This window comes from Postia placenta (genome assembly GCF_002117355.1).
Source record: "Postia placenta MAD-698-R-SB12 unplaced genomic scaffold POSPLAscaffold_5, whole genome shotgun sequence".
Lineage (NCBI taxonomy): Eukaryota > Fungi > Basidiomycota > Agaricomycetes > Polyporales > Adustoporiaceae > Rhodonia > Rhodonia placenta.
Genome location: NW_020169836.1, coordinates 2353667 through 2364195, shown reverse-complemented (window position 1 = coordinate 2364195; position 10529 = coordinate 2353667). Strand labels below are relative to the sequence as shown.

General features: G+C 53.0%; 4 protein-coding genes across 4 annotated transcripts; 2 read left to right on the top strand and 2 right to left on the bottom strand.

Moving 5' to 3' along the window:
* Nucleotides 1–751: 751 nt before the first annotated feature.
* Nucleotides 752–2396, top strand: POSPLADRAFT_1055825 (hypothetical protein; the record flags this gene model as incomplete). The annotated part of the gene is made up of 3 exons (XM_024480690.1): nt 752–2067; nt 2132–2204; nt 2265–2396. 3 exons carry the CDS (start codon nt 752–754, stop codon nt 2394–2396), a joined length of 1521 nt encoding a protein of 506 aa, XP_024340538.1.
* A 171-nt stretch (nt 2397–2567) lies between these two features.
* On the bottom strand, nt 2568–5587 carry POSPLADRAFT_1139272 (hypothetical protein; the record flags this gene model as incomplete). The annotated part of the gene is made up of 14 exons (XM_024485015.1): nt 2568–3110; nt 3187–3520; nt 3588–3648; nt 3737–3878; nt 3995–4053; nt 4106–4253; nt 4305–4477; nt 4535–4677; nt 4727–4781; nt 4839–4908; nt 4977–5098; nt 5151–5270; nt 5328–5380; nt 5541–5587. 14 exons carry the CDS (start codon nt 5585–5587, stop codon nt 2568–2570), a joined length of 2070 nt encoding a protein of 689 aa, XP_024340537.1.
* A 699-nt stretch (nt 5588–6286) lies between these two features.
* On the top strand, nt 6287–7481 carry POSPLADRAFT_1138919 (hypothetical protein; the record flags this gene model as incomplete). The annotated part of the gene is made up of 4 exons (XM_024484966.1): nt 6287–6679; nt 6731–6887; nt 6941–7095; nt 7146–7481. The coding sequence occupies 4 exons, from the start codon at nt 6287–6289 to the stop codon at nt 7479–7481; spliced, it is 1041 nt and encodes a 346-aa protein (XP_024340536.1).
* Nucleotides 7482–7907: 426 nt separating this feature from the next.
* POSPLADRAFT_1069904 (hypothetical protein) lies at nt 7908–9016 on the bottom strand. The gene is made up of 3 exons (XM_024482378.1): nt 8333–9016; nt 8167–8268; nt 7908–8105 (listed from the first exon to the last, which is right to left on the bottom strand). Exons 1-3 carry the CDS (start codon nt 8984–8986, stop codon nt 8103–8105), a joined length of 759 nt encoding a protein of 252 aa, XP_024340535.1. The 5' UTR covers nt 8987–9016; the 3' UTR covers nt 7908–8102.
* Nucleotides 9017–10529: the final 1513 nt, after the last annotated feature.

The following is a 10529-nucleotide window of genomic DNA, read 5'->3' as shown; positions in this document are numbered from 1 at the left end:
CAACAGCCACCAGGTGTGTGACCTGTTGGTGGGAAGCCGCAGAAGCGCCGGGTCCTAATGCGGTCATGGTGGCTGGCTCCGGTCCCGTTAACAACACGCTCAACGCCAACCTTACATGCATGTAAATCGCACTTTAGTGCAGCTGCAATGCCTTGCGGCTGGGGCGTGCTAGTACAGCATCATACCCTAGTGCACTGGCAACGGGCGCAGTGCGCATTCCCGACAGCCGCTATGGGTGGGATATTGCGGCTGTCACGACTGGAGATCGTCGCGACTGTGTACAGGATGCTTCGAATTCTTCCGGTATGACGAGCGTGGTAGGTTGCATCACTCCGGAGACAGCTTCTCCCATCTGTTAGAGATTGAGAGATTGAAGCTCGCAAGCGCATTGACGACCCGCCCGCTCGTATCCCCATGCAATCGCCCTCTTCACATGTCTGAGCTTCCGCGACTTCTTCGGGGCCTGCAGGCAGTGGCCAATGGGCCATCGAACATGCTACGCAAATGAAAACCGCGTGTCCCTCCCAACATGCACGCTGCTCGCTACGTCCGACGATATATAGCCGGCACACTACAGCTACGCCTCCCTCCGACGTGCGCGGTTGCCGTGCATGATGCTCTCTTCCCTCGGCTTCGACGCCAAATTCCCCGCAAAGACTCTGCGTAACGGTTCCTCGAAGGCAAGTGTCTCGGTCTTAGTTGCGTTCATGGCATGTGTGGGTAAAGACTTACTCCCCAGTAGTACCTCGATATGCCTCGTGGATTCTCGGTCCACGTCTTCAAGCCTTCTGCGTCCTCGACACACCCATACAATGCATCAGCGAAGCCCGAGCCTGCACAGCCCGCCGTCGGTGCCTGGCAGAAATCTTCCGGTTACGCTTCTCGCTCTAACTTCGAGAGGAAGCCTTCATTGACTCCCTCCGCCGCTTATCGCATTACGCAACCAGCAGTTCACCATTTGCCGTTGGACTCAAAGCGGTCCAAAACATCAAAAGGCTATGGCATATACCCAGACGCGTCCAACGACGTATATGTTTATGAGCGCTCTTTCTCCACCGCCTCTGATGCCTTGGCGAGTTCATCCTCGTCCTCGAGCTCTGACTCTGATTTCGTGCCGGAGTCTACCGTCTCGACAACTGTCGAGATATCCTCTACTCGTGCTAGTAGTAGCACTGAGACGCTGGAGACCACCGCCCTCACTGCTCAATATGCATTGACCGGTCCTCCAGCTCGACCCACTCTCACCAGGGCTCCCTCGTCGGACCGGGCACGCATAACGCCTGACGGCTCCCGCATATACCCCCCTGGTCTCCTTCCGAACTCCGAGGGCAACCCGTACCGCACACTTATCACCTCCAACCCTAATACTGCACTGCTCCCCCGCTCGACGACAGTCGAGACGGTCTCCGAGAGCGACAGTGACACATTTATTGACGACGAAATTGATATGCCGATGTCTCGTCGCCCCACGAATCCCAGACAAAGGACTGACAGCTTGCGCGAGCCACGGGCGACGATAACTGAGCCTACCGCGAGCCTTTCGAGGAGATATTCTGACGAGCGGCGGGACACCTCACAACAGTCACAGCGCATCAGGTCGTCCACGGAGGACTCCCGAGGTATACCCTTGCCTCCTGCACCTCTTTCATCCTCGCTTTCGCGTCAGGAGAGTCTTTCGGGTCCCCGCGCCCCTCCAGGGTTGTCCTCAACCGCCGCAAGAGCAACAGATGGACGCGACCTATTAGTGAGCTCGTACGGCGGTTCCCCTCCAGACGCACGACGGCCTGCGAATATGACAAGGGATCCCAGTACCAGTAGGCAGGACAGCACTTCACGCAATGAGGTCAAGCCTCCAGGCTCCTCGCCACCATCAGCTGCGCCGCCCATATCCAGGGTTCCTTCCTCGAGGCAAGCTGCGCCCGCGCCGCCGTTGACATATGGCGCTCCCTTCTCTGATGGAGCGTTGACCGTGGCGACCAGACGCTGTGTGCGGTGGACAGAGGACCTGATGTGCCCATGCCCTGTCCCACGTAACGAGCGCCGCAAGGGATGGTTCAATCGCCGCGGGTGAGTGCTACACACCCTGACTGATGTGTGTAGTGATGCGTGGGACTGATCTATCAATGCGTAGAGATCAACTGTGGACGAATGATGGGAAATACAAGTCTCCCGAACCCGGGACAGAGTACCCACCAGACCTGATGGTGAGCTAGTCGATCCGAGTCGTGCGAGCTCTGTCTCCTGACGCTGCCTTCATTCGACAGGGATATCCGGAGCCCAGCTGTGGGTGGATGAATGAGGAAGGCGTACGCATTGACATGGAGCACCGTCTTGTTCCGAAGCCGCCTCTTCGATCTGTGCTTAAGAGACCTAAGCCTGCACCCAGTGCTCAATAGGCGATCCGCAGGGCAGCGCTACTGACTGCGCTGAGCTGTGACGTTGTCGATGCCACGGGGTTATTGATTAATTTATCCCTGAGGGGTTATTTGCCTACGCTGCCGAGAGCAGCTTCATGAACTATTATGTAGTAGTGTACGATGCTAACGATGCGCATGATCTCCTAGTTGTCAATCCGATGATATAGATATTACATCTTGGTCGTCGCTGCCGACTGCTTGCGGCGACTGAGAACGCACCCTGCTAATACGAAGCTTCTTCCGTGGGGGCGCCTCCTCTCGCATGGAGTATTCCCAGTCGACTGGTTCGTCGTCGTCTTCGGGCGCATCAAACTCATCGTCGTCTATGAAGCCAGAATTGTCCTGAATTTCGTCGTCCGCGTTATCGAGAAAGGCATCAATGTCCTCTGATGGCTCGGGTGCAGTCTGCTTCTTCCTCTTCGAACCGCTTGTGCTTGTGTCCCCAGCCTGTGAGTTTCCTATCAACTTGTTCTTGGCTGACCTCTCCGCAGCAGACGCGCGCTTGGACTTGTTCAAAAAGCAGTACTCCATTGCTGGTCCCTTTCCTTGCTCTATGTCGCTTCGTGATAGACGTGTCAATCGAGCTGCATTCGGTCCCACAACGACATACACGTTGACGGAGTAGGCCGTCTGGTGGAAATCCTCCTGCAAGTAGCGGCTGATGATCAAGTGTACGCACAGTGTCTCGGTATCCTAGGCAGTTGGAAACGTGATTAACATTTCCCAGCAAGCGGTCTGGCGCGATAACGTCACAGCTAAAGCAACGCACCTCTTTGGACAGCTCCACCGCGCCACCAGCGACATCAGCCATGTCTAGCTCGACTTGGGTGGACGCCTTCCCTCTGCCCTTTGGCTTGGCAGACAACGTAGCTGCCTTCTTGCTCCTCACTAGATCGCTGAGCTGCCCGATTGTCAAGCGCGTGGATTGGCGTTCTGCGAGTTCCGCAGCCTGGAGAATCTGCCATGCCGCTAGCCGGATGTCCCTGCGCGCGAGCGAGTCCGGAGCGCGCGTGCAGTTATCACAGTGCCCACAGCGCTCGAGCGCCCCCTTGTCCTGTGTTGTCCACGCGTCGACAGATAGCTGTGAAGACGACGAAAAGTACCTGTGACGCATGGTCAGCGCGAGGCCCAGATCCGGCAGCAGGTCGAGGCTAGGCATCCTGGACCCACCTGGCGAATTGGACGTTCCGGCACTCCTCTAGGTCCTGCGCAAACCGCAACATCTCATGCACTGTATCCATGAGGTGGACAATGTGAATACATACGTCAGCTGAACGTCGAGGGCCGTGGGGCAGTCGAGTCCAACTGAATACACGCACGTTTCTCTTGTGACCCCCGTTCGTTGAGGGTCAATTGAAGTAGTCTTGTGGCATCCTGTGGCCTGTAGTAAAGGACGCAGTCCGCGTCCTTTCCATCACGTCCGGCGCGGCCAGACTCCTGGTAAAAACCCTCTACCGATTTCTGCGAGAAGTTCAGCATGCCATGTACACCTCATGGCTAGCGACACGACTGACCGGTAGCTGTGTGACCAGTTACTTCACGGTGAATTCTATACTCCGAGCAAAAGAGCTATCGACACGCACAGAGTGATGCAACACAAACCGCACGTCTGCTTTATCGATACCCAGACCAAATGCTAGCGGATCCAATTAGCAAGAAGGCACGGTACGCGCGTGGCGGAAGCTCACCTATTGTAGCACAGACTACATTCACTTCACCATTCCGCCATCGCATGTGAATGTTCTCTTTGTTTCTGTCACCTACGTCGGCATGATACACAGCAGTCTTGATTGCGTTATCCCGATCACGCAGCTCTTGAGCAGTGTTCTCAGCGTCCTGCGTTCGAAGTATGAGTAATTATTCCAGGCACGTCCGAAAACCGCTTACCTTTTTGCTGAGACAGTAGACGATGCCAGAATGTCCCTTGTGATTCTCTAGAATGTATGTCCTCATGGCGCTAATAGCGTCCGCGCCCTTGGCCGGTTTTGGAACTACTTTATAGTGGAGATTTTTTCTGTACAGCGGAGCGGAGAAGTAAACGGTGCCTTTGAGTCCGGCGGCTGTGTGCTGTGCGTTGAGGAAGAAGGCCTCGGTATATGATCCGACAACAGACTTACAATTCCCATTCTGTATCGGCTGTTTCATTTGCAGTATAAGCATCAGATCCTTAAGCACCTTCGGCGGGCAGGTGGCCGACAACGCGAGGACAGGCACCCGAGGGAAGAGCTTGCGAAGCACACTCAATTTCTGGTAGTCGGGTCTGCCGGGCCGGTCATATAGGATGCAAGCTTTACAGCACATACACCTACCGATAGTCGTGGCCCATGTGCGAGACACAGTGCGCTTCATCTATCACAAAGCGGGCTACAGAGGGCTTAGTAACGAAATACACAATGGTGAGTATAAGTAGATAAGTAGTACCTAGCTTGTTCGCATTGTACAACTTGTCTAGAAGAGAACTGAATGTCTTGCTCTTGGAGAGCTTCTCCGGCTACGAAGCGAAAAAGGTTGTAAGACTACGTGCTCTCCCAGTTGATAGTACACACGCTAGATACGCACGGTAACATAACATAGCTTAATCTCAGGTGTGTTGTCTCTGCCGCTGGCCATAGCCTTCAGCCTATTCTGAATTGCATTCACTTCGTTTTTTGGCGTGCATCCGGCGAGCATTACTGCATCGACTGAGGCGGAAACATATTAAATATACGTCAGCTTGAGTCTGACACAACTGACCTCCGGCCTCCTCGAGGTGTATGATCTGATCAGTCATGAGGGAGATGAGTGGAGAAATGACGAGGGTGCATCCCGGAGTCAGTAAGGCGGGCAGTTGATATGTCAGGGATTTTCCTCCGCCTTGACGCATATGACGGTGAGTAGCTTCTCAGCGAGCAGACACAAAGGAGATCTAACCTGTTGGCATCACGCATACCAGATCACGGCCGTCCAGGTTTGCGTTGCAAACCCTGAAATCGTTTAGATGAAGACAAGGGGATATACGGAGACAGCGCCTCATGTTCATGTCTAAGGTCCCACAGAGACGTCATTTCCACATACGACATCCTTACTACCCTCGAAGCGAGAACATGGGGCCCTATCTCCGTGAGCGATCCGAAGAAGTCTTACCCTTCCTGGCAGAGTCGGAAACTCGGGATACCAAAGATCTCCTTCATCCGGGCTTTGAGCGCGCCAGACCATTCGAATTGTTCACTATAGTTGATTGTGGCCTGTACGTTCTGCTTGTCCTTGCCCTTACCCTTACTATGCGACGAATTGATATCATTTGTGGCGGAATTTCGCAGTTCAGTCTCAAGGTCCTTCCTTTGGGCGATCAGGTCTCTTCGCAGCACATTTAGTTTGTCGATGTTCTGCTCCACATCGTGGATCTCTGCGTCGAGAGCCGCTAAGCGTGAGTTCAGTTTCTGTCGCTGTGAGAGAGTGGATTGGACAGGTGGCCTCGATGAGCCGGTCGTCGGCCTTGATTGCGCTTGATTGGTCCTATATTCACCTCGAGAAAGCTCGAGCACCTCCTCCAACTGATTCGGCCATTAAAACAACACTTCTCTCAATATGACCTAAACATACCCCGTCTGATCCTAGCTCATCAGATTGAAAGGACCCCAGCATCCAAGTTTATGTCCAGGCGTCTTTACCCAGTTATTATATGCGTTGATGAAAAGGTCTAGCTATAAGCCAGATGCACGAAAGGTAGTCGAGAGGAAACAGAAGATCCGCGACGCGTCGCGTCGTGTTTACACAAGATCACGTGTATTATTCCACATGACATCCCTGGTTCTGTTCTGCAGCGCAATTGCTCTTTTGCTCTTTTGCTTTCTGAATCTCAGTCCTTCACAAGTCTCTGGGACACAAGTATGCCATTTGGAGAAATTGTATGCGGGTCGCCTGGCAGTGGCAAATCGACCTACTGTTATGGGAAACATCAGCTATTCAGTGCACTAAACCGCCCCATCTTTGTCGTGAATCTGGATCCGGCAAATGACAACATCCCATATCCATGCGCAATCGACATCTCATCCCTCATTACTCTCGAAGATGTCATGGCTGAACATGGGCTAGGGCCCAACGGCGGTATGCTCTACTGTATGGAGTATCTTGAGGCCAACTTCGACTGGCTGGAGGAGCGTTTGAAGGAGCTCGGCAAGGACGCCTACGTGCTCTTCGATCTTCCAGGTCAAGTTGAGCTTAGCACAAATCACGAAAGCGTCAAGAACATCGTGCAAAAGCTCGCGAAACTTGAGTTTCGGGTACGTGCTCCTGCTACAATTCTTGCGGGACCTGATAGGGAGCTCTGTCAGCTAGCCGCGGTCCATTTGTGCGATGCGCACTATGTGACGGACGCTTCGAAATATGTATCAGTCTTGATGTTGTCTCTCCGTGCGATGCTTCACCTCGAGTTGCCGCACATCAACGTGCTCTCGAAGGTCGACCTCATACAACAATACGGCGACCTTGGTACTCACCTGTCGCATACACAACAGTACATTCATTTACCTTGTTCGATATAGATTTTAATCTCGACTTCTACACCGAAGTGCAGGATTTGTCGTATCTGGAGAGCACACTGTCCTCCGTGTCGCCTCGATTCAAGGCACTGAATATGGCAATATGCTCATTGATTGAGGACTACGGCCTTGTAGGATTTGAAACGCTTGCTGTGGAGGTGTGTCTCCTGCTTGCTTGTTCCCGCATGGTGTTGACATATGCCTTCAGGACAAGGAGTCAATGCTCCACCTGACACGAGTAATCGACAAAGCCACAGGATGCGTGTTCGTGCCACCACCGGATGCACAACATCCGCCAGGTACTGTGCAGGCAACCGACGTGCCGGCATCTCAGCGGCCCAACACACACGCGTTATTCACGAGTGCTGCCGGACCGATGCAGGGACCGCGCAGTGATGTGCGAGATGTGCAGGAACGATGGGTTGACGCCAAAGAAGAATGGGATGCCTGGGAGAAGACCCAATGGCGGCAGGAGGGCCAGATGGTGCAGGAGGCGGCGCGGAAAAGCAAGATCAGGGAAAGGGGTACCAAGGACAAAACTTAGCTCGACCCAACTGCTCTGTCACAAGTGTACTGTAATAATGGACCAATCAACTCTTCCACCCCCACTATTCCTTTCACTTACTCACTGAACCGCGAATTACGACGCTGAATATAAGCTGAAAACAAGTGTACACCCTCTGCCGTCCACTGGAGAGTCGCTCGATGGGTGACGATGCGATCGCGTGGATCGTGTTTTGGCCTGCGCGAGCGCGAAGCATGAAGCACTCGCTCACTACTTGTCGATCGACGCGTCACGAAGCTCAATTGACCAGTCCCAGTGGGACGATACAGTATGTTGCGGAGGTGAGTGCGTATTTCCTGAGATCAACACGAGCTCTGATCCCTGTGCTGGCGGATGAAACTTTGAAGTTTGAGGTCGTGTGACCCGCGTAGTAGTTGACTATCCAATACTGTTCATATGCTTACAAGAAAGGAAAATATCAAGATACGAGCCCGAGGAAAGGTAAAGCTAATGAGTACATTAATACAGTCGAGTCGGGTTGGGTAAGGAAGAGTACCAGACAGTCACGGTCATGAGTATTCGAGCCGAGTAGGACGCCACATTACACGATGTAGACGCTACACGCGCACGGCATATACTCCGCTTTCGGGTGATACATAATCACTAGGCACAACAGTCACTTAGTCTTGGTCTCAGCCTACTGAGATTAGGTAGTAATGCCTACTTTTCGTCTGACCCTTCTGCTATTTCCAGAGGTACTGGCCACTCCTTCGTGGTCAGGCTGGGTCCGCTTCCGAGCCGATCTTGTCTTCGGCCCCACCAAGCTCTGTGCGCGTCCGAATAATGTTGAAACCATCAAGACTTCGATACACTGAAACTCAAGAGCTCACCTCCGATCTCATCAACGTTTTGCGGTCAATTGGCTCGCGCTTCGTCTCGACCTCGGTATCCTCTGTCCTGCGCATGGTCCGCCTACTCGTGGCAGTCGGCTCTGCGGTCCCCTGCCCCTCCGACTCTGACGAGTCTGAATGGTCGCTCTCGTTGTTGTTGTTATTGTCATTACCTGGCCTCACTTTAGAAGCCAGCCTGTACCCGGGAGGGCACTCGATATACTCGATGGCCCTATGCACTCCAAAATATTGTTCGATACGCGCCGTCTCCCCGACGTCGAAGTTCTCTGATGCGATCCATGCCCTCACCGTCCCGAGGTCTATCTCTCTCTGCGTCTGCATCTGCACCACAGAGAATGTGGCTCGGACCATCACGCACTGGCGGGAAAACATGCGGGAGCGGCCATCGATTTCGCCACCAGGCATCAGTGGCGGCCCATGCTTGCGTCCTTTCTTTGCATCCATCTCGAGCGTGATGCCATCCTCGGGATTGCCCTTGTCCTCGTCGGCGCCCAGCAGCCACCTCGTCCACCGGGGAGGTGTTCTGTCCATGAGCTCGGGCGAGTCTCGCGCGAGGATATCATAGCGGAGACGGAGGCGAGCGAGATCGGTTGGGTCTGCCTTCGAAGTCACAGGTGCCCTTGGGGGCGCCATGTTAGCGAATGGGAAGTAGGACGGATAGATAGAAATGTGTCCTGCGAGTTGGGTCCATGGCGGAGTTTCTTATCTGCTAGTGGTCAGCTGGGGCGCATCAATCAAACTGTTATTATTGCTGTTAACAGTCAACCTGTCCGGTCGGCCAAGTACACATAAACTTCGCGCCACGTCACTTCGGGGCACCTCGAACTTAGAACCTAAATATCTCGTCAACCGCTTACCGTATCGTCTCGCGACCTGTATTTCCGGAATATACGCGTCAAGATGCAGCTTTTGGTATGTTCAGATCGTGCTGTACATCAAAACTCAAAGTCGTCGTCTCCTCACGTTGAACAGCTGTAGCACACTGCGTAGTGCTCATTGCGCCACCGGGATGGGGTTTATGGACTCGGGAGAGGTGTCTGAAGGGTCCAGGATGAGTGCGTCGTGAGGGAAACTCGATTGCAGGTTCTTGACTAGTTACTGCAAGCCCACATTCACATGGCGTTAGTGAGAACTGTCTCAATTGTCGTCTACTCAGCATGTATTATATTTTATTCTGAATGACATTCTCATTGAGCGTGGATCTGGGAACAATACCATGATTTAGCATGCCAAATTACCATAACTCGACAAAGTGAAGGCGCAGTCAAGGAGGTGTGTATTACTGCGTGTAGAATACTAATAATACTGCCATTACCATTCCTTCATTGCTCTCCCTGCTGTTGGACAGCTCTTATGAGAAGATATATTGATTGGATGTGGGATAATGAGACAGTGGCCATATGGTAATAAGCTACATAGCATGAACATGCCAACAAGATACCAAAATACCACACTCCCCCCATGATGCACTCATCCCTGACCCTTTAGACACCTCTCCCGAGTCCATAAACCCCATCCCGGTGGCGCAATGAGCACTACGCAGTGTGCTACAGCTGTTCAACGTGAGGAGACGACGACTTTGAGTTTTGATGTACAGCACGATCTGAACATACCAAAAGCTGCATCTTGACGCGTATATTCCGGAAATACAGGTCGCGAGACGATACGGTAAGCGGTTGACGAGATATTTAGGTTCTAAGTTCGAGGTGCCCCGAAGTGACGTGGCGCGAAATTTATGTGTACTTGGCCGACCGGACAGGTTGACTGTTAACAGCAATAGCATGCTTCTTTGCCGGATATGGCTGAACGGGTACAAAGGCCGGGAGTTCGAACTTCGAACGTTTCTGGTGAAAGAAGCCTGAAGGCTAGTTGCGAATGCCGACATAAACATGACCTCCAGACCTGATCAGCCCAGAGTCTCTATGCTTTGTAGGTCAATGCTGAACGGACAGACATCTCGGTACGATTCCGGTTTAGTGGTATAGTGGAATGTGCGGTTACAGCAATGCCCATTAAAATAGGAACTTACACAGAGGCTAAAGTGGGGAATCAAATGGTAATTTGTCTACATCACGTCATTAGACACTGCGAGGCCAACGGGGTAAGTCGACAGATGGCAATGCGAGACGAGCGACTAGGCGCTATGCGATGGAGCGACGAAGTCGTTGAGAGGGCC